At 47.0% G+C, this 21127-nt stretch overlaps 5 protein-coding genes across 7 annotated transcripts; 2 read left to right on the top strand and 3 right to left on the bottom strand.

Moving 5' to 3' along the window:
- Positions 1-44: 44 nt before the first annotated feature.
- On the top strand, positions 45-2457 carry LOC112340947 (pentatricopeptide repeat-containing protein At4g02750-like). Its single transcript, XM_024660224.1, has 2 exons — positions 45-211; positions 283-2457. The coding sequence occupies exon 2, from the start codon at positions 411-413 to the stop codon at positions 2328-2330; it is 1920 nt and encodes a 639-aa protein (XP_024515992.1). The 5' UTR covers positions 45-211; positions 283-410; the 3' UTR covers positions 2331-2457.
- Positions 2425-5901, bottom strand: LOC9661160. The gene is made up of 15 exons (XM_024660216.1): positions 5405-5901; positions 5304-5357; positions 5201-5250; positions 5037-5133; positions 4904-4972; positions 4776-4847; positions 4607-4714; positions 4077-4538; positions 3947-4030; positions 3456-3895; positions 3278-3377; positions 3172-3231; positions 3027-3119; positions 2850-2969; positions 2425-2788 (listed from the first exon to the last, which is right to left on the bottom strand). Exons 1-15 carry the CDS (start codon positions 5531-5533, stop codon positions 2483-2485), a joined length of 2244 nt encoding a protein of 747 aa, XP_024515984.1. The 5' UTR covers positions 5534-5901; the 3' UTR covers positions 2425-2482.
- Positions 5902-6927: 1026 nt separating this feature from the next.
- On the bottom strand, positions 6928-10102 carry LOC9662231 (myosin-11). Of its 3 annotated transcripts, none has more exons than XM_024663453.1 (15): positions 10006-10102; positions 9885-9954; positions 9792-9826; positions 9597-9710; positions 9464-9541; positions 9340-9408; positions 9129-9284; positions 8955-9081; positions 8825-8898; positions 8688-8777; positions 8530-8634; positions 8349-8474; positions 8180-8268; positions 8039-8111; positions 6928-7938 (listed from the first exon to the last, which is right to left on the bottom strand). In XM_024663453.1, exons 1-15 carry the CDS (start codon positions 10039-10041, stop codon positions 7759-7761), a joined length of 1422 nt encoding a protein of 473 aa, XP_024519221.1. In that variant the 5' UTR covers positions 10042-10102; the 3' UTR covers positions 6928-7758. The 3 variants fall into 3 exon arrangements, with proteins under 3 accessions (XP_024519221.1, XP_024519229.1, XP_024519224.1); XM_024663461.1 differs by having other exon boundaries at positions 7892-7984; XM_024663456.1 differs by having other exon boundaries at positions 7892-7973.
- Positions 10103-11009: 907 nt separating this feature from the next.
- LOC9661159 (katanin p60 ATPase-containing subunit A1) lies at positions 11010-13651 on the top strand. Its single transcript, XM_024663897.1, has 8 exons — positions 11010-11181; positions 11511-12036; positions 12090-12287; positions 12349-12593; positions 12659-12811; positions 12863-12950; positions 13009-13320; positions 13409-13651. Exons 1-7 carry the CDS (start codon positions 11063-11065, stop codon positions 13285-13287), a joined length of 1608 nt encoding a protein of 535 aa, XP_024519665.1. The 5' UTR covers positions 11010-11062; the 3' UTR covers positions 13288-13320; positions 13409-13651.
- A 1935-nt stretch (positions 13652-15586) lies between these two features.
- LOC112341122 (G-type lectin S-receptor-like serine/threonine-protein kinase At1g34300) lies at positions 15587-18169 on the bottom strand. Its single transcript, XM_024660681.1, has one exon. It carries the CDS (start codon positions 18167-18169, stop codon positions 15587-15589), a length of 2583 nt encoding a protein of 860 aa, XP_024516449.1.
- Between the last annotated feature and the right edge of the window lie 2958 nt (positions 18170-21127).

The raw sequence follows: 21127 nt of genomic DNA, 5'->3' as shown, positions 1-21127 counted from the left end.
ATGTTTGAACCAGGTCGAGTTTTTATAGTGCTCAGTCCATGTCGAGAAGGACGAATCTGGGACCCCTTTGGTGGTGGTCATGAAGATGCTAGAGGTGCCGTGAAAAATAATTGGAACTATGACCAGCTTGGTGTGGTCATGGAGATGGTCCAGCAATTTTGGCTGCACGAAAAGCGTAAGCTACTCCATTTTAGCATCCCCCATCTCCAAAGTAAGCGCTTTATCAATTCTTTCGTAAAGTTTTTCGCCCTGATCATGGTCTTTATTAATGATACCTTACAGATGAAGAGATTGATCCACAGCAGCAACACTTTTGAGCTAATGAGCTATTGTCCATCTTGTTCTTCGTCTGCCACTTTGATCCATATTATATCAATTGTTTCGCCTCGTCTCTACAGCCAAGCCGCCCAATGACCCAAGAATGCCATACTAGCCAAGAGCTTCTCGCGGGGAACAGGCAGATCCAGTCGTACGGCAGGTCGGGCAACGCGAAGCAAGCCAAGAAGATCTTCGATTCCCTGCCATGGAAAGATTCCTTCACCTGGAATATCATGCTCTATGCATTTGCCCGCAATGGGCATCTGCGAGATGCCGAGAGCTTGTTCGAGAATATGCCGTCGCCGAGCATCGTCTCACACACGGTCATGATCGCTGCATATGGGAAAACAGGATGCCTTGAAAGAGCCAGAGAAATCTTCAACAGGGCGACGGATCGCACGCTGGTCTGTTGGAACTCTATGCTCACAGCATATGCCCAGAACGGGCATATGCTCAATGCTCAAGAGATCTTTAATGAGATGCCACAGAGAAGCATCGTCTCGTTTAATATTCTTCTCACGGCCTACTCGACCAACAGCGACATCCACAACGCTAAAATGTTCCTAGAGAATATGCCACAATGGGATCTCGTCTCCTGGACGACAGTGCTAATAGCGTGTGCCCGCGGAGGGCATATTAACGATGCCAAGAGAATGTTCGAAGAGATGCCACAGCAGGATCTCGTTGTTTGGACGGCAATGCTGGAGCTCTACTGCGACACAGGAAATCTCGAGGCTCTAAAAAGATTCTATGACAAGATGCCACAGCACGACAGGGTATCGTGTAACGTGATGCTCTCGGCATATGCCCGTAATGGGTATATTCGAGAAGCAAAGGATATCCTTGCGGCGATGGGAGCAAAAGACCTCTTCTCGTGCACAACCTTGCTCACTGCCTACACAGAAAGCGCGTATATTCTTGACGCTATCGAGCTTGCGGAGAATATGCCGCAACACAACCTGGTATCTTCCACAGCCTTACTAGTAGCCTATGCCCAGTCAGGGCATATGTGGCTAGCAAAGCAAGTGTTTGATGCCATGCTAGAGCGCGACTTAGTGTCATGGAATGCTATGCTAGATGCTTACGGACAAGCAAAAGATCTGGAGAATGTTTGCCTAGTCTTTGATTCCATGCCACACCGGGACGTGGTTTCGTGGACGTCCATTCTAGCGGCATATGCCCAGAGTGGGAATCTGGAGAAAGCCGCATGTACGTTTGATTCGATGCCCGGAAAGAATTTAGTTTCCTGGAACGTGATGCTTGCATCTTACATGCAGCACGGCCACTTTGACGAGACGCTGAGAATCTTCTCTTTGATGCCTGAAAGAGATCTGGTATCTTGGAACGCGATGCTTGTGGCATATGCCCAAAACGGGCATATCCTCGAGGCCAAAGAGCTCTTCTATTGCAGCATGCCACACAGGAACCTGGCATCTTGGAATGCGATGCTGGGCGGATATACCCAGTCCGGGCGCGTGGACGATGCCGCAGCATGGTTCCACAGGCTTCCAGAGATTGACACCGTCTCGTGGAGCTCCATCTTGACAGGCTACTCGCAAAACGCTCGAGCGATCGAAGCTTTCAACGTCTTCCATGAGATGAAAGCTGTGGAGCTCCCAGATCAAACTTGCTTTGTGTCCATCCTCAATGCCTGTAGCCAAACCGGGAAGCTCTACCTTGGAAGGAGCTACATGGTGTCCATGGGTCTCGACTATGGGATCTCTCCCACTAAGCAGCACTACTGCTGCATGGTTGATCTCCTGGGACGAGGTGGTCACCTGGACGCTGCGTTGGAACTTGTCACAAACATGCCTTACGTTCCCGAGGCTCTCGAGTGGCGGTGTTTGCTGGGAGCTTCCACTGGCCACCGGGACTTCCACACCGGGGCCTGTGCTACGAGCTCGATCCTCGCGCTGGAGCCCGGAGATGGGGCGGCGTATGTTCTTCTGTCTAGCATCTATAGACTCGGAAAGGATGCTCCTGTAAAAGAGAAGTTAGAAGTAGCAAATTGAAGAACCAAACTCACTTACAGGTGAGCAAGCGCTTTTGTAGATACGAAGCTTAAAGGATGGAAGTTCTTCCATCACACTAGAAAACTATATATCATTAGAATCAAAGAATAAGTTACTTCTATTCACATATGGTACACGATTGCATTCTCCCCTCAGCTCCTAAGAAACAGGTACTGGAACCGAAAATCAAAGGGCAAGATTGAAAAATTCCTCGAGCTCAAGAACCTGTGACGCCTCTGTTGCAGGCACTCCCTGATAACAGCCACCTGCGGGCTCGGGAGGTGGAGGTAAATCCACGCGAGCAAGCTCGAGTCCTCCATGTTTTCGTGCGCGTAAGTGTAGAGCAGCTTGGGAATCAGGACTTTACCCCTCACGCCGAGCCCAACTGATGCTCGGATGTAGTCGTGAAGCGAAGACTTTAGCTGCTGAATAACATTATCTGGTGTATACACCTTTACCTGCAAAGAATCAAACCGTTTGTCAATCTGGAATGACAGAACTATACAACTGCGAGCTTACCAATGGTGAAGATCGCGCACCGCAGCTTAGAGCAAACACTGTCAAAGGTTCTGGATAATCGACTGCAAAACTCGTTTGTTCCAATGTAAGTTTGATTTTGTGTAGTGCCAGTAGTAAGGCCTGAAAAGTAGACAATTGTGAATTAGGCTCGAGAACAATAAAATGCTTTGTCTTTACGATTTGCGGACGATGTGCAGGAGCTTTATGCTTGAGTAAATGGTACTCAATAGCAAGCGCTGTAAAGGTGTGTCCACCGATCACGTACGATGCCTGTAAAAGAACGATCGTGGTGAGTCCATAGCTATTTTATTACTCCATCTACCTTTTGCAGGAGGAAGAATGACTTAAGCTCGCTATTCGGAATGCCGTACGCCAAGTATCCCTGAAGTTGTGATCAATAAAACGAGGAAATTCTAGTATATACTTACGTGCATAACTAGAGCGTTATAAATATTCACCCAGAAAGCTAGTTTTTCTTCGTGTGCCATGGACAAGATGTCCACTTTGGCTAGTTGTTCGACCAACAATCTGCCGTGGAGAAAAGTTAAGTTAGAAGAAAAAGCAAGAAAGAACAAAAACAAGGAAAAAAAAGAGAAAAAGACGTACTTGTATTCTCGAAGAGCTCGAGCAGCATATCCAAGCTGTTCCTTGCCAACAGCTATCCACCTGATTTCCAACGCCGAACTATAAACTCCAATATCCACCCAGGATAGCTTCTCTTTTGTCCTGTAAGGATCAAACAAGCTCTCGGATCCCACAATATCTTCCTTGTTCGGCAACTCAACCAGTGGGCTTTTACCAAAAGACAGAAACGAAGATTCTGAAAGCGATGACATAGAAGGTGTTGTGATCGCTTGCGTAAAAGGCGAGGTCGGTGACGAAGACGCGGTGAAAGGGGCAGTGTCTGAAAGGTGACAATATATATCCATCATGCAGCGAAGCATTTTCTCCGAAAGCCGATTAGGATGTAAAGCGAGGCCTTTTAAAAGCAAGCTACTCCTCCGGGATAGCGTCATTGTGTCATCAAACTCTTGTGGAGGAGTTTCCTGTCGAGAATACAAGGTAAAATGACATCAGAGAACAAAACTGTAGCTTACAGGGCAACTTGAACAAGCGACTAGCTCAGAATGCTTTTGCCTAGTCTTCTTTCGTTGATGTTTTCTATGTTTTATCCTCTCGCTCTGCAGAAAAAAGCTCAAGTTTTGCCAAAGAGCTTGCAAGAAGTACCTCAGCGAAGTCGCATTTTTCTCTTTTATGTGACTTCCCGTAGTCTTCGTCAGAGCAATTACTCCAAAAGCTTGATCGTCTTGGAGTATCTGGCTCTCCCGAGATTGTCAAAGCTAGATTCCCATGCTCGTAGGAGGAATCTTCCTGTTGTTCCGAACTTTCAGCATCGCTGTACCTCGAAAGACGGCTAGAGGACTTTCGTAGACCTGGGGTTACAGGCGAGAGTTCGTCTACTAGAGCGCTGCACGAAGGATCCTCTTGACAAAATAAATTTTGTGAATATTGAGCTTGCGGGATCCTGTCGAATGCTTTGCTTTGCCTGAACGACGATGGAGCAGAGTTCTGAATTGCAGCACTTTCTTTACGTTCCTTACACAGCTGCCACTGGGATGCCAGCACTTGGTCTTCCAAGCTTAGAACAGTGACTTCGAGAATTGCAATATCTTGCAGTAGTTTGCGCACCTGCATCAATCAGTCAACGATATATTTTATGCAAAACTGGTTATATAATCAAGGAATAAGATATAAACCTTCAGAGGAACATGTTCAGGGATGGCCGCGGACGCATCGGATAAGGCAATTTCAAGCGCTTCGCGCAGATCTAGCTCATTTCTTAAACGCTTGTGAAGCCTCAATATCTGCGAATTAGAAATCGCTGCATTAGCTATTCATTCAATGCACAAAACCATTAAAACTCACGTCCTCCTCGAGACGAGAACGGCGTACACGCAAGCCTTCCTTCCTGATTGCTTCAATGGAGTTGGCGACAGTCTAAAACTGACTAGCGTCAGGGATGCTTTTCCTGTTAGCAGAAGAATAAAGCTTACAACGTCACTGGATGACGAAAACAAGCGCCGGGAGGCGTCCCTCCGTCTAGAATCCTCTGCGCACAAATCCTGAAACGGTGGAGTTTCAAAGAGTTCTCAAGGCTGATCCGAAAAACATGAAACAGATCAGTACCTCTTCATCGATTCGCTCCAGCGGCTCACCGTGGACCTTTGCGTCCGTGGCGTGCCGCCCTTTGTGCTTCTTCCTCGTCTGCTTTTGAGGAGAATTGCTGCATCGCATCGCATCACAAGAGTGAAGTGTTAGTTCCTGTGATGAACAATACAAGACCACTATACCTGTCACTCATCCCGGAGGCTACATTGGTCAAGAGCTGTGCGCAGATCATCTGTAGAGCAAAACAATTGCTGGAGAAACTTGGAAACACTCGTGAAAGCTTACAGTGTGTCCAAAGCCTCCATTAGAGCAAGCAGAGTGCGTGCGTTTGAAAGAATCCTACAAACAAAGCGTTGGAAAACTCCAATTATGAGAATGGTACGTACCAAAGGACTAAAGATACTATCATTTCTGTATGTTGTCTGGAGAGGCGCTTGGCAAGGACCAAACACTTTCACCGCGCCTTTGTCGGGCATTCTTTTCCCTTCGTTTGCTTCACGGCGCCACCGATACATTTACTGCCCTGTCCCGGATTCCTTTCTCCATTGATTCCCTCCAAAATATCACTCAAGAAGCACGAAGAATGGGAGGGAAGCACGAGATTGAAGAGAAGCAATCGATAGCCAAGCCACTCCAAGCGAGATAAGAAGGCCGGCAGCGGCGATTCCTTGCTTCGCGAGGCAGGGGGGAGAGAATTTCTAGATCCAATCCATAGATTTGGACGAATTCCACCGAGATTACGCACCATCACGCGCAGAAGTGCCCTGCATTGCCAAATTTCCCTGCGAAACAAAACCTTCTCCCTGGCGCAACGCTATTCGCTCGCTATTCGCTCGCGATCGCTCCACCATCGCCAGATGCAAGAAAGCCGCCTTCTCCTACCCTAAAAAACAAAAAACCTCCTAAAGAAACAAAAGAGAGCTTCGCGTCTTTACCTAAGAAGAATGCGACTGGGCAACCACTGAAAGTTACACACACTTACACGCCCACTTTACCCATACCCCATACACATAATCATTCCATCCATCAGCCGCACGATCCCGGGAATCTAACGGCTCTGCGCGGCGCCACTTTGGGCCATAACTTTGCCGTGCAAACTGGTTTATGGCCACGTGCAGTGGCCAGTCCCCGCGAAGGCATATCCCCCGCAAGCTTGCAATTCAAATAACGAATCACCCTGTAGACGTGCCCAGGGAATACCAGCTTCGTACTCCTGCCACGTCCGCGTGTAGATAATTTTTAGCTCCTCGAATAAAATACAGTGTATAGTTGTAATGTATAATATTGTGTTATCCAATCTAGAGGCCCACTTACACTTGCATTGAGTCAGAGTGACTGGGGTACCCGTGGAGCTCAGACTTTCCTCTCTTTAGGGCGGATACAACGCACGGATTTTAGGGCACGGCAGGGAGACCCGTGATCTCCGCTCCCTGGGAGGAGTTGGCGTACGGACATTCACTCTGGCAAGAAATGTGGACGTTGCTTTGGCCGCTTGCATCCGTACGGCCAGAGACCACCTGTACGGCCCACGCCACCCGCGCCATGGATGAAGTGGACGTCGCATTTAACCTAATTGGTTGACCGCTTCCGACAAATCCACCAACTTTCTTACGCTGCTCGATGGTCAGGTGTCTTTTTTGTTACGTGGTCGCGGTTATTATCATCTAGAGCCCGAATATTTTAGGTCATGGCTCGCTATTTTGCATGATCCACCCCACAATAGGACGTTGATGTTGGAGCACACACTTGGATACATTGCGAGCGACCTAGGTGTTGCTTGAAAAGGAGGGGCGGCTTGTCGATTTTAGGTTTAGTGGTAATGTCGGAGGGATTGTGCTTGTCGGCGACTGCATGGTTGCTTCTTCCACGTCCGGGAATCTTAGACTGGATCAATTAAAGCAAATCATTTTCAAATCCGTAGAATATTCCATTAGGGTTTAATGTTCTCACTGGAACTTTTCTTGTTTATATCAAAGCATGAGTTGGCGAAAGTACTCCTCAAACTCGTCGTCAATGGTGGGGATCTTCTTCTCAACTTGGGATGTCTGTCGCCCAGACGAGAGGATGTAAGTCGAGCCGGGTTTGTCACGATCTTCTTCGTCATCGCCATTGGCATCATCACTGGCGACGATCTTTACCCCATCTTCTTCCTCGCAAAACTCCATAAACTCGTCACCGCTGCTCACTTCTTCCTCGTCCACCCTCCCAATCCGCCGCGCGAAGATCCACTCCTCTTGCTTCCCCTGCTGCTGCTCCTGCCAGCGCCGCTGATCCTCGGTCTCCAAGGATGTCGTCGTGCTGACTTCTTCATCCACAGCTACAAAGTTTGATTCGCAAGGAAATCCCTCGTCCAATCCCTGCTTCTTCTTCTTCTTCTTGTTCCTCTCCTTTCTTGCCAAGATCTCTTGCAAGTTCCCATAAGCTCCCCCCAGAACCTCGGACTCGCAATCCTCTTCCTCCTCGGACACTGTCAAAACAGTGCCCTGCACCTCGGACACTTTTCTCTTGAGTCCCTTGCCATTGTAGCGAAAGCCTTCTATTTGAACCGCTACCGATCCGCCATGACTTCCATCCCCACTAAACATGAATTATACTACGCTCTGCTCGATCCCATTGTGCTCCACTGATCTATTTCCTCCTTGCCGTCTCTCTCCAGGAGACCCACTTCATCACTCAAGAGCACTGGAATCTCTAGAAGATCCTCCCGGCCAAGAGTTTAGCTCATCTTCTTCCCGAGAGCCTAGCAATTCAGATCCCTACCTCGAAAATGGAGCTGCCCAGCACGGAATACGGCCACGATTGCTGCGATCGAGAGCGCAAAAACTTCCAGCGCGCTGCCGCATTGTACTTCAAAACTCGACCACCACAAGATGAAAAGCCCTAATGCCCTCGATCTTTCATTGTGCGTGTACTTAAAAGGCTGTCACATAGAAGCAAGAAGAACGAAGAGACACCCTTTGCCGGGCCTTAAAAAGATTAGAAACATACGGAGACTTCCACATATATCCTTAGAAACTTACATCGATTTGCTGCGCGGAGTTTTGTTTGATTTGTACAAGCCTCGTCTCCAGGCTGGAGAGCACCGGATTATATCTGCAAGCAGCCTGTTAAAAAACTCTGAAAAAAACCAAACAAAGCAAAAACAAAGGAGAAAAGCTTACAGTCTGTTGAATCCATTCAAGGTGATCCTGACACTCGCCAACTCCAAAGCCAGCTGGTCTCTTTCGCCCAATGCTTTTGTTAAATCCATCTGCAGGGAGAAGAAAAACACCAGAGCCGAGAGTTTAAGACTCCACAGACAAAAAGACGAGCGAGCGGCCAGCGCGTTACCTTAAGTTTTGGTATTTCTGTCGATGACAAATCCTCCTCCTTGACCAAATCCTCTGGTTGGGATAATGTTTGATGCGCTTGCAACTTGTTTCGTAGCTCTGTGTTCTGTTTAGCGCACTCACGAAGCTGGGAAAAACAAAAGGATTTGTTAGAGTTCTGAAAGTTCTTTTGTCTCGAGTACCTGGCGTTCCCATTGTGCTGCAATCTCCGAGGTTTCGTTTAACCCACTCACTAGACCTTCGTTTTCCATGAAGAGCTTTTCAATCTCCAGGGACTGCCGGTCAATCTAGCAAAGAAAGAAAAAGGCTACCATTAGAAATACTGGTGACGCGTTTCTACCTCTGCGAGCAGCTTCTGCCGGCCATTTTCAAGTCGTTCAACCATAGAGGCAAGCTCACGAAGGTGTTGCTCGTATTTCCCTCTGTCCACCTGGAGCAAAACTATTAAAAAATTCTACCGTGTCAAGGAAAACGAACCTTGGACCTCCATTTGTTACTCGTGAATTGTTGTTCGGTAGTGCTTGCAGCATTCGCAAGTGCTCGCTTTGCTTCTGTTGGCAGACAGGCAAGACATGGCTTAAAAATGAGGAACGGGAAAACTTAGTACCGGCTTCATTGTTCCGGGATGACGCAAGAGCAGCTTCGAGCTCTTTTTTCTCAGCAAGAAGTTGAGCAATCTTTTGCTGCTCCATGGCCAACAGTTGCCGATTGTTTTGAAGCTGGAAAAGCGCATCCTGTAGCAGAAGAGAAGTAAGAAACGCAAAAACTTGCAGGAACCTACATGGAGCTCCTCTTTGACGGCCTTGTGCTCTTGGTCGCTGATCGCATATTGGTCTGTAAGCATTGTTGCATGGAAAGACTGAGAGCTGGCTGAGTGCTCCATCTGCTGTTGCAATTGCTTGAGCTCTGCTCTCAAAACAGCAGCATCTTCTTCAGCCTGGCAAGTGGAGGTTAGCTTTCTGCAAAGAGTATTTTTTGACAAGCTAATGGACCTTGTACTGCTCGTTCTCGGCTTCTTGGAGTCTTTTTCTTGCGAGACGCAGCTGAGCTGTAACATCTTCCTAGCAAAATCGAAGCTTTCCCTTGTTGCTTGAAGCAATGACGTATAAAGCCTACCTTGGATGTAATGGCGGCATCTCTATCAACAGTAAGGTTTTTTACAGACTGCTTCAGCTCCGAAACAAGCTTTGCATCCTGCGAGGAAGAAAACTTAGAATCTTACAAGACATGAAGACTAACAAGCACATACGTTACTGGCTGAAGCTTGAAAAGTTTGAAGGTCCCGGACAAGAACTTGTATTTTCTCGATCTTCTCGTCCAATTGCCTTTGCAGCGCATTTCGTTCGTTTTGAGTTGTTTCTAGCTGCAGATAAAAACTAAAACTTAACTATGATATTCACTCACAAACAAGTTCTCTCTTCTCTAAGACAAGAAAAAAATTCACCTCTTGTTTGAGACCCTCGACATCCTGATCCAGGCCTAGCACAAGAAAGGGAAAGCAAAAAAACATGAGATTCGTCGGTTTTCGAGCCTCTACCTGATGGAATTAGCTCCGATTGCTTCGCGGAATTCTTCTCCGACGCTTTCTTTTGCCGGATCTCCTCCAGCTACACTGGATCAACGTTAGAGCAATGCGGATTCCACGGCGGCGAGCTCACCTTGCGGCGCCCCAGCGAAGCGTGATGCGATTCCATGGACTGGACAGACAAAGCCCTAAATATTTTGTGCTAGAATAATTCCTATTTCCTCTCGAGTCGCGATGGTGGACGACAAGCTCCATTTCCTTCACCATCACTGCGCCTCGGAGGATTCACGACTATGCGAATGGAAATCTTCTCTGCGAGAATCCTTGCAATGAGGCTTCTTCCTTCCAAGAATTCTTTTGAGAGCAATCTCTAGCGCTTAGAAATAAGGATTTTCTTGCGTGGATGGGAATGCGCAAGTGGAAGATATCGCTCCTTCTGGATTTAATGTTCGTTCCACCGTCCATGAGTATGGTGGCGGAGCATTTACAGTGGAGGGAGAAAACGCTACGCTGTGTTCTCGAGCTTTTCCGATCATAGGCAAACATGGTTGGAGGTAAGCTACGCTTTCTTCCTTCGTTGTTTCTATGCTTATTTCTTCTAGTTCTGAGTTTCTGTGATGGACAGGACGTTCTCCACCTCCTTTTCCTGAAGATCGCTATGCCGATGGGAGGTTTCGGTATATCACTGTTCTTGACGGTACTCCTAATGGGTTTTTGTTTCAATGCATCGCTGTTTCTCATGTTTTGTAGATCACAGGCAAGGAAAGGAACCATGCGTTGATCTAAAACGTACCGCTTCTTGCTGGTAAGTTCCTTGTATGCTCAGCAGGCATTTTTTCATCTGATGGTTTTCGAATGATCTCTTATACAGATTGAGTCCCGGTAAGCTAGCTTGGATTGAATGGTCTCATCCAAACAAGCCTTCGTATTCTACTAGGCAAAAACGACCAAGAGTTTTCTCGTTTTTCCCTTTCGTGCCTCAAAGAAGTTGCTGGAGTTCCTAGTTCTTCCCCATTGTCTCGCTAAAGTCGTGTTTCTCTACAGGAGATTCCAAGCTCTCCAAATTCGCTATCTCGAGCGTTTCCCGCTCATTTCGTTTCAAAGGTACGGCTCCACGTGGGCTCCACGCCAGCGGTAACCCTGCTCTCGAGCAAGCCCTAGAACCCTAGAATGCGAGTAGAAGGGGGGAAATGGTAGGCGCCATAGCAGGGCTCCAGGAGCATCTCAAGTTGGCGCGCGAGTACGCGCTGGAGGGATCTTACGACACTTCTATCATCTTCTACGATGGCGCAATCGCGCAGATCAACAAGTAAGTGCCCGTGTCCCTCGGTATCCGCCCTGCATTTCGATAGATCTGCCTCTAGCTCGCTTTGGGATGCCTGTGTGATGCTTGGCGGAGCTACATTGTGGGATTTCTCCCGGATTTCCTTGGTTTTGCTTGAGGTTTTTGTGATTGGAGCTGCTTAGACCATTTTGATGCCTAGCGAATGCATGCTAGGAGCTACATTGTCAAAGGATCCATTCTTTAGCTCAAGTTCCCTTCTATGTTGCTTCTGGAGCTAAAGAGTTCTTGGGCTTCTTGTGCTTGTTCAGTAGAAACTTTCTTTTCAAAGCTCATAGTTTTTTTTTTAATTCCAGGCATTTGAATACGGTGGACGATTCAAGTATTCGAGGGAAGTGGCTTAAGTGCAAGAAGGAGCTAGCAGAAGAAGTGGACCTTGTCAAGCAGCTGGATGCCGAGAAGCAGGCGTTCAAAGAGGTTCCAGGAGGCCCTGGCTCTCCTCGGCTGGTCTCAAAGTCATTCATGGCAATGAACTTTTCTGGAGAAGACAGCTATCCTGACGATCCGGATGTTTGGAGGCCGCCTGCTAGAGACGCTCGAGAACAATATGGAAGCAGGAGACCGACCAAGGCAGGCCAACTGGCGGCGCAAAAGTCCATGGGAGACAACCGCTCTTCTTCGTGGGCTCGGAAGAGTGGAGACAACAACAACAACAACAGCAAGATGGCAAGAGGTGGGAAAACAAGTGTTTCTGGTGCTTCGGGTCGAACAGCGCCCGCTGCTGGAGCGGCTGCAGGTAGTAAAGCTGCTGGTAACTCTTCTCAAGCCACCAGAAAGGCAACGAATACTGGAAGATCAACTCCGAGCAAGCGGGAGTCGACGGTAAGCGCCCGAATTTTCCCGTTTGTTGTTTGGTGTCTCATTTTGTCTTTCAGAGTGGAGAAGAGGAGGATGGTAAAGCCAGGAGGGGTCGCTACGATGGCCCTGATCAGGAGTTGGCTGCCATGCTCGAAAGGGATGTGTTGGAAAGCTCGCCAGGGGTGCACTGGGAGGACATTGCCGGGCTTAGTGAAGCAAAGCGACTGCTTGAAGAAGCCGTGGTTTTACCTCTCTGGATGCCTGATTTTTTCCAGGTGAGCTTGACTATGTCACTACCTAGAAGACTTCAAGGATTTCGACGATTTTTTCTGTCAGGGAATTCGTCGTCCATGGAAAGGTGTTCTGATGTTTGGGCCACCAGGTACTGGGAAAACTCTCTTGGCAAAGGCCGTGGCTACTGAATGCGGGACGACGTTTTTCAACGTCTCCTCGGCAACTTTGGCTTCTAAGTGGCGTGGAGAAAGTGAGCGAATGGTCCGCTGCTTGTTCGACCTTGCCAGGGCCTATGCTCCGAGCACGATTTTCATTGATGAAATCGACTCCCTGTGCAACGCCCGAGGGTGAGAAGTTTTTATCCATCTTTTCTTCCCGTTAATCTTGCGTGATATATGCTATTGTGTTGTAGGGCATCTGGAGAACACGAGTCATCCAGAAGAGTAAAATCAGAGCTTCTGGTACAAATTGATGGAGTAAATAACAGCAGTGAGGATGGCGAGAAGAAGATTGTCATGGTACTGGCAGCTACAAACTTCCCGTGGGACATTGACGAGGCTCTCAGGTGATATTTGATATCCTCTCCAGTTTTGTTTTTACATACCACCATTGGCAGGAGGCGGCTGGAGAAAAGGATTTATATCCCACTTCCAAACCAAGAAAGCAGACGGGAATTGATTCGCATAAACTTGAAGAGCGTGGAGGTATGGAGTCGCAGATGCAGTTTCAGTCCTGTTTTATTCAAATACCTCGTATCACCAGGTGGCTCCGGATGTCGATATCGAAGAAGTAGCACGAAGAACAGAAGGCTACAGTGGAGACGACCTGACGAACATCTGTCGAGACGCATCCATGAACGGCATGCGGCGAAAGATTGCTGGAAAGACGAGAGACGAGATAAAGAACATGAAAAAGGATGACATCCACGACCCGGTTGCGATGTGCGATTTTGAGGAGGCACTGTCCAAGATCTCGAGAAGTGTGTCGATGGCAGACATTGAAAGGCACGAGAAGTGGCTCGCAGAGTTTGGTTCCGCCTAAGCATTAAACAGCAGCACCGTGTAAGCTAACAAGGTACGTTTTCGATTTCATTCCGTAAGTTGCTTGCCGAGTTTTTGCTTCGCAGTTAGCTCTATCCTCATAGTGTCTGTGGCTCCTGCAGAGAGAAACGAAGCATCGCCACTTCGACGTATCTGGTACGTAAGGCATGCAATCCCAAGCATCCCCGGCGGTACCAAAGTCCGAGATTATCTCGCCCTGAAGTTGGCTCTACACTTGGACATCCCTGGCGTGACTAAAAAGCAAGCAGGACAGAGAGCTGGAACATCTATGAGATGAAAAAAATGAAGCAAGTTTTTCTCCTGGACACCAGATTGAATAAGACACTTCTTTCCTCAGAGGTTAAGCTTAGGCTTAGTTGAAAGTTGCTTTGCTCCTGTCATGTCCAGTAGTTTAGAAATCGTCCACCCTTCTGCTTCTTTCTCCTCTCTCCTAAGCTTGTTTAGCCTCTTTCAGCAGAATATCATCATGCGGATGCTCTACACAGCCACTCCACAAGCATTCCTAGATTTCTTATTCTCCCGCCCAGATCTGAAAGCAATCCACCACCTTACACTTCCACTATTTCCATCATTACCTCCATCCACAGTGTTTGCATGAGACTCTCAGCTTCTAATGATACCTACCATCCTCCCAAATCCTTGAATAATTATCTGGCTACCTTTATGCTTTTAATACTCTTGCTCATAACAATAATAAGCTCATAATAAACTTTATTGAAAGAATAAACTTTTATCTATACATTGATTGAAAAGAACTAACCATTATTATTTTAGCAAAGTTTGTAAGTGATTTACAATATATCCAATAAGAAAGAATATTCAATATTATTTATTGAATTTTGCAGAAAAAATTAATATTTAATAAAAATATTTTCTTAAAATTGTAATAATAATAATACTCAGTAAATTTATTTAGAAAGTATTGCTTTAATTGATTAAAATGGTTTTTAACACCGAGATTAGTATTCTCAAAGTTGAATTTATCTAGATGCCCATCCTTCTGCCACATGGGCATCTGAATAGGTGTATATATATTAACATCATTCATCTCACCTAGATCTCTATGGACCACAAATTTCCTAATGCAAAAGTTTTTATATGTGTAAGCTGTAAATCTCCTTTTAACCTTTAACCTAGTCTAAGAGAATATTCTCAGAATAACGTTTCTTTTTCTTTTCAAGGTCATAAGGTCAAAGTAAATAAGTATATTCTGTGTCTTCCATTTCACACTTTCATGCAATGCTCAAGAAATTAGCAGCTAAATCATTATTGTACTTGGATGTTATTTGTGAAAATAGTGTGGATTTCCAAAAGATGCTTCAATTGATTAAGTTCTGGTCAACACCTCTTAGTCTTGCTATTTTCAACTATGTCATATTCTTTTTAGAAGTCTATAAAAGCATTGATGTCAATGCCAACCTCTTTATTATTGGGTTTACTTTCATGGTTGTGGAGGGCCAAAAGGTCTGTCTTGGTTGAAGGGCTTAATACTTTCAATCTAGAATCCAGCCCAGCAATAGTGAGTTGACAGGAGAGTTCATATAGGGTGAGCTAGGTTGGCTTGGCTTTCACACTTTCTTGCAATGAAATTAGGCACCTCTACCCACACCTAAGATGCTGCAATTGATCACCATTCTTAGTCTTGTTATTTTCAACATCATATTTTTCTTCAAATAAAAATAAAAATAAAATATTTTTCTTTTGAAGAGCTTAATTAGAATCCAGCATGAGCGGGCATGCATATAGGGTGAGAAAATCTTGGCTTGGGTTTGGCTTAATCTTAACCATATTTAAACTTAGATAATGAAAGGATGATCCAAGGAATTAGCCAAAAGCCATAAAAATCACAAACATCTACTCCATCACTTTTTTTCATTTCATGTTATTCCATTAACTTTGTTCTATTTGAAATATAAAACCAAAATGCTCACCTCTCACTTGTACAGTCCTTTTATAAAATGGGAATAGTGAATGGTTGGATATAAAGAGGTTTTGGCAATCAAAGATTTTACATCAGTTTTTCATATATGTCCATTTGGTATATCAGTTATCTTGTCTATAACCATAATAATTTTAAATTTTATTTATTATTTTCATATAATAATTTCAATTTATGAGTGCATAGAATATGAAAAGGAAATACAGAAATATATATATTAATTAGCCCAAAAACTCTAAGTTATATATAAGAGATTGAAACCAATTCAACAGATATTAAAATCTCATTAAATTCATTGTTTATTGAACTCACAAATTCAAATAATTTAATATTTAAAGTCCTAGCATATAGTCGAGGTTTGCAGCGCCACGAACAGATCATTTTCGCCAGCGTCTGGAAATGGCGGCGGCGGTGCCTCCGCTTTGCCCTCCAGGATCTGCACCACGCGGCTCATCGCTGGCCTAGATCCTGGATCCTGGTGGATGCACGACAGCGCGATCTTGAGCGCCGTCTCGAATTGCCCCCAATCCACGCTGCCGCTCGCCAGGGTTGGATCGGCAACGCTCTCCAGCTCCGAGGTCATGTACTTGTGGAAGGCGTAGATCGGGAAATACCACTCGCGGGGCGGTGGCAGTGGCGCATTCTCGTATTCCTTGTCTCCGCTGCCCAGCTCCATGAGGGCCTTCCTCTTGCCGCCCAAGATATCCAGCAGGAGCATCCCAAAGCTATAGACGTCGGCCTTGGGGGTGATGGATTGGCTCTCGAGCCACTCCGGGGCGAGGTATCCCCTGGTTCCTTGCACGGTGGTGATGCTCATCGATTCTTTTGTCATCATCCTCGCCAGCCCAAAGTCGGACACCTTTGGCCGGAAGCTCTCGTTCAGCAGCACGTTTTGTGGCTTGATATCGCAGTGAACGATGCGCTCGCCACACTTCTCGTGGAGGTACGTCAATCCTTTGGCAATCCCCAGCGCGATTGAATGTCGTGTCTCCCAGGTTGAGAAGATCTCTTGCGAGGCAGCGAACGAGGACGAGGCCGAGAGGTGGTGGTCGAGAGAACCGTTTGGCATGAACTCGTAGACGAGGAGGTGGTGGTCTCCCTCGGCACAGTAGCCGAGGAGGCGAACCAAGTTGACGTGGTGTACTCTTCCAATCGTGCTCACCTCGGCCTTGAATTGCTTCTTGGCCTGGTTCACGGTGGTGATCTTCTTCACGGCCACAATGCCACCTTTCTCCGGTATGTTTCCTCTATACACGCTCCCGAATCCTCCCGAGCCTAACTCGTCGCGGAAGTTGTCTGTAGCATCCTGGAGCTGGCGATACGTGAACTTGGTCGGGAGCCCCTCGATCTCTGCCGTCATCTCCTCCCATTTCTTGCGGGAGGTTTTCTTCCACACAGCCGCCACGATCGCGGCTCCAGTGGCAAACAGCCCGAACTCGACGATGGCCACGGACAGAATGATGGACTGGAGGTGCCGCGAGAGGTAGACTGTCCGTTTATTTATCTTTGGCATGACTTGGTCACTCACCGTGGCGTTTGCATCCGCGAGGAAGGGATCGTGCTGGTCGTCGGCTGCAGATGTGTCCAGGCTCGACAACTTCATAAACACCATGTTCATCTCGTTCAAGGTCTGCTTACCGTTATAGAGCTTGTTGGAGTTGCCTTTGAGGAAGCACAAGCCCGTGCCGTCGTACTTGTACGCGGCTGCCAGGCACTTACAGTCTTGCATGCAGGTGTCCTTGCACTTCTCGAGCGACTTGATGCTCGAGTCGAAGTTGTAATCATTGAAGTAGTAGTCTGCTCGGTTCACCTGGACGAGCTTCACCGAGTTCGGGGAGTTTTGACAAGCTCCCAGAGGTATATCGTAGTCACAACCCTTCGATTCGTCGTTTGGATCAACTCGGTGAAATCCAGGAGGACAGCTGCAAATTTTTGTGGGCCTGTAGGTGCAGAGAGCGAAAGGTCCACATGTTCCAAAGATGTCGCACTCGAGCATGACGGCTTGCCAGACGACGCTCCAGGAGCCACTCTTGTTCTTCGGGCCGAAGCTGTAGATCCTGAGATTGCCATCGTCGTCCAGCGTAAGTCTCCTCAACACATTCGCATCGTCATAGTCAAGCGCGTAGTCTTGTGAACTCATTGATCCTGATGCCCAGCTCTTTCCAGTTGCGTCGTAAAAGGAAAGGACCCCTTGAGAGCTCAAGTTCAAGACGGCCGGGAACTTGAGAGAACGATCAGGCTGGCAAGCATTGTTGTTCAAGACGTGCTCTCCGGTTTCGTCATCCAGGCAAGTCATGGTGGAGTTCAGTGTCGGATTCGCGATAGACCAGTACTTTTGCGGGATCTCCAGCTTTAAGTTCTTGAGCAGCACCTGACCACTGTTGAGAACAAGCTGGTATGCTCCAGACTGGGAAATCAACCTCGTGTATCCCAAGGACGGATTTCCTTGCGTGCGGAGCTGCTGCTCGGGCAAAAGGTTGTCCGTTGGAGAGTCGAAGCTCTGCCATACAACTTTCTTGTCTTTCCCAAGGACAACTAAGTTCCCGTTCTCGAGCAGCGTAGCACTTTCAGCACAACACTGTCCGGGATTGGTTTGCCACAAGGGGACGGAGCTGCTGCCATCAGTTACGGAAAGTCCTCCCTCGGCTTTCAACTCAAGCTTGGCATTTTCACTCACCTGGACCAGCAGCCCGTTTGCCATTGCCATCCAGATGACAGTCTTCTTCGGATCTATATCATACCAGATCGCTAGATTGAAGTTCCGGGTGCTTGAAGACTCAGGCATTACGAATCCCAATCCAAAGGTTCCTCCGGGTGATCTCCAAGGGCTTCCTGTTGTGACAGTGCTTCCGCGCAAGAAGTCGGCCAGGACTCTGCTGTAGTAAATCGAAGAGAGCAGCAGCATGAGAGTAAGTAGTTTCATGTTCTCCAAAGCTTTCTCTCACCAAGTTTTTCTTCTTTTTGGCAGTTCTATCGTTTTAAGCTATGTGATTCTTTTGTATGGAGTTACGTTCCCGGATTGAATTGATCAAAGCCCAAGTCAATCGTTGTGAAAGTCAGCTACTTTCAGGTTGACTTTGCTTTCAATACTATTATGTTAGAAACACAACACGTTCTTGTGAGGTATGATCAGTTTTCTTTCCAATTGTTTTTAACGCCTTGAATTCGTAGCAAAAATCAGAAGGATGTGAGAAATCATGGAGGATATCTCGTAGTTGACATTGACCAAGTCAAATTGTAGTTCTAGGTTTTGGAGTCTTCTTTTCTAACTAGTGAGTTTCATTTGCAAGAGAACGATTTTTTTTTCCAGATGGTGGAAAAACTAATGACGCTAGTTCTAGTGATGCTCCTGGTCTCAAATTGCAAAGGGATTGGACTGGGAGACAAACTTGGTGCAGGGCAACCACCATGGATGTTACTCAACAACACTTTTGCATTTGCAGTAGTATGGGAGGCCACTGAAGTGCTCATCAAGAACAATAGTACGACTGAGAAACCGAGGATCAAAGTAGGCAAGAACTCAAGCTTAAAGAAATTGGACTCGTGATTACAGACAAGTCCATGATAGTATGGCTTGTCCGCTGTGATAATTGTTCTATCACCGCCGCGTCCTTGGAAGAAACTGGCAACTTCGTGCTTCTTGACCGTAGCTTTGGCAAAGTTTTGGTTGCTGGAAAATACCGGCTTAGCATGAACAGGCAGGGTATTGAACTCTACTTCCAAGACTACTTGAATCAATCCTACTGGGGCATCATCAACAAGCAGCTCAACACCTCAGACTTGACAATGACTTCCACTCCGAAGTTCACTTTTGGCATCGATGGTCATCTTGCCTTTTTTGATGCCAACGGAAGCTCGATAAAAAAGGCAGCGACTGTTGGCAACGACTGCTCATATTGTATATATGAAGCTATATATACATGGGCTGTGGCAACTGCCTAATGCCACATCATCCTAACTGCCTAGCTAAGCATCTACCTTAGCATCTACTCTCAACACTCCCACTCTGTCTACAAACTAAGACAAAGCCTGAACATAAGATGCTCAGCATGCATACAACTGACACTGACTCCCACTCAAAGCAACTACATCTTGTTGCTCTAGGGCTTGCTGCCTCTGCCACTCTTGGCTGCTTTGCCATCGCTCCTTTGGCTGTTGCTGCTCCTCTCTTGGAGCTCTTTTGCCATCGCTCCTTTGGCTCCTCTCTTGGAGCTCTTTTGCCACTGCTGGGCTTTTCAGCCAACTCTGCCGCTGCTATCTGCTGCCGCTCACTTGGCTGCTGCTGCTCGTCTCTTCAAGCATCTTGGCCGTTCTGCTTCTCGGCCTGCTGAGTCACTGCTCTGCTGCTCCTGGGCTTCTTGGCTGCTCTGCTGCTCCTCTCTTGGAGCATATCAACATCTTCTGCCGCTCCAGGGCTTCTGAGTCACTATCTGCCACTCCTCGCTGCTGGTATGGCTCTGCCATTGCTTTGTTGCTGCGCTCTAGGCTACTCTGCTTCTGCCGTTGGCATCTGGAAGCTTCTTCTTCTTCTTCATCCTTCACAGGTCCTCAAGATCTGTGCTCTGATACCATGATAAAAAAGGCAGCGACTGTTGGCAATGACTGCTTATATTGTATATATGAAGCTATATATACACGGGCTGTGGCAACTGCCTAATGCCACATCATCCTAACTGCCTAGCTAAGCATCTACTCTCAACAGCTCCTGGTACCGCTACAAATTCGAAAACGCTCAAAAGTACCCGATAGATCTTGGCAATAAGAGCGTGATCTGGAGGCTCACGCCAGAAAAAAAATGGAACATTGAGGAGTTATAGCTGTGGCAGCGGGGAAAAAAGGTGGAGAATGGTATGGCAGTTGGCATTGCTCGAATGTGAAGTTTTTGGGACGTGTGGAAGAGCTGCTCGTGTCCACTGGGATTTCATGCTGTGGATGTGGAGACAAGTGATGACAAGTCTCCACATCAGCAAAGAAGACAAGTCATTCATCCAAGACACCAACCGCCAAGTGTCACACCCATACCGTTATGTACATAACCATACCAAAGCAATGAAGTTGATAGAGCATTCCGCATACACAAAAACACACATCTACATAGTATTGGGTTTGTTTTGATCCTAATGGCGAAACACTAGCAAACACAGCAATGCGACAAGCGGGACCACGCTAAGGCTCTCGCAGCCCTTGCTAAGGTGGAATGATAGATTCAAGAACGCAAGCGAGCGCAGTGTGATGTCCAGCTGTGCCTTTGCCCTCATTGTCACTTTGTGTGCACAGCGTGTGGGCGTCCCTTCCAGCGATTCCCACCACCTCCTCCCCCTCCTCGCTTCTAGCTTACTCCGTTGTTTTGTCCTTTCTCCTAGAAACTAATGGCTACTAGTACTCCACCTCACACTACATCTAGAACCACCCTAGCAAGCACCATGGCCATCCCGGCTGGCAACTGGGATGCAGGATGGGAGAAGCTATTCCAGAAGTTCACGGGCGAGAACTTCACAACTTGGAAGACCAAAGTCCAATTAATCTTAATGGCAAAAGATTGTTGGGATTTGGTGGAGGGAACTGAAGTGAGACCTCAAGATACAGAAGTAGCTTTGCAGGCTACTTGGGACTCCAAGAACCGCAAAGCCCTTTCCGTGATTGGACTGGGTCTTGGAGATGAATTTATTCATCTCTTTGATCTAGAAAAATCCACCAAGGCCAATTGGGACTCCCTTTCCCAAGTCTTTGCAGCCAAAGCCGCTAATGCTAAATTGGTTTTGACCCAGAAATTTTTCTCCCTACGCATGCAGCCTAGTGAGACAATGGCAACATACATCGGGAAGCTCAAGGGCTTAATGTAGCAGCTGAAGGAAGTAGGTGCTGCAGTTTTTGATGACTA

Source organism: Selaginella moellendorffii, unplaced genomic scaffold, assembly GCF_000143415.4.
Source record: "Selaginella moellendorffii unplaced genomic scaffold, v1.0 SELMOscaffold_2, whole genome shotgun sequence".
NCBI classification, from domain to species: domain Eukaryota; kingdom Viridiplantae; phylum Streptophyta; class Lycopodiopsida; order Selaginellales; family Selaginellaceae; genus Selaginella; species Selaginella moellendorffii.
Note: the sequence above shows the minus strand (reverse complement) of the source record. Positions and strands in the feature narration are given on the sequence as shown.

What these genes read in the sequence shown, in the direction of transcription:
- LOC112340947 (XM_024660224.1), top strand. Translation starts at nt 411, where the DNA reads ATGACCCAAGAATGCCATACTAGCCAAGAGCTTCTCGCGGGGAACAGG.
- LOC9661160 (XM_024660216.1), bottom strand. Translation starts at nt 5,533, where the DNA reads ATGTATCGGTGGCGCCGTGAAGCAAACGAAGGGAAAAGAATGCCCGAC. An exon ending in CTGAACATGTTCCTCTGAAG is followed by an intron (nt 4,539 to 4,606) that starts GTTTATATCTTA and finishes TGATTGATGCAG; the next exon opens with GTGCGCAAACTACTGCAAGA. An exon ending in CATTCTTCCTCCTGCAAAAG is followed by an intron (nt 3,120 to 3,171) that starts GTAGATGGAGTA and finishes GTTCTTTTACAG; the next exon opens with GCATCGTACGTGATCGGTGG.
- LOC9662231 (XM_024663453.1), bottom strand. Translation starts at nt 10,041, where the DNA reads ATGGAATCGCATCACGCTTCGCTGGGGCGCCGCAAG. An exon ending in TCGAGGGTCTCAAACAAGAG is followed by an intron (nt 9,711 to 9,791) that starts GTGAATTTTTTT and finishes TTTTATCTGCAG; the next exon opens with CTAGAAACAACTCAAAACGA. An exon ending in ATGCCGCCATTACATCCAAG is followed by an intron (nt 9,409 to 9,463) that starts GTAGGCTTTATA and finishes CGATTTTGCTAG; the next exon opens with GAAGATGTTACAGCTCAGCT.
- LOC9661159 (XM_024663897.1), top strand. Translation starts at nt 11,063, where the DNA reads ATGGTAGGCGCCATAGCAGGGCTCCAGGAGCATCTCAAGTTGGCGCGC. An exon ending in GGATGCCTGATTTTTTCCAG is followed by an intron (nt 12,288 to 12,348) that starts GTGAGCTTGACT and finishes TTTTTCTGTCAG; the next exon opens with GGAATTCGTCGTCCATGGAA. An exon ending in TAAACTTGAAGAGCGTGGAG is followed by an intron (nt 12,951 to 13,008) that starts GTATGGAGTCGC and finishes TCGTATCACCAG; the next exon opens with GTGGCTCCGGATGTCGATAT.
- LOC112341122 (XM_024660681.1), bottom strand. Translation starts at nt 18,169, where the DNA reads ATGAAACTACTTACTCTCATGCTGCTGCTCTCTTCGATTTACTACAGC.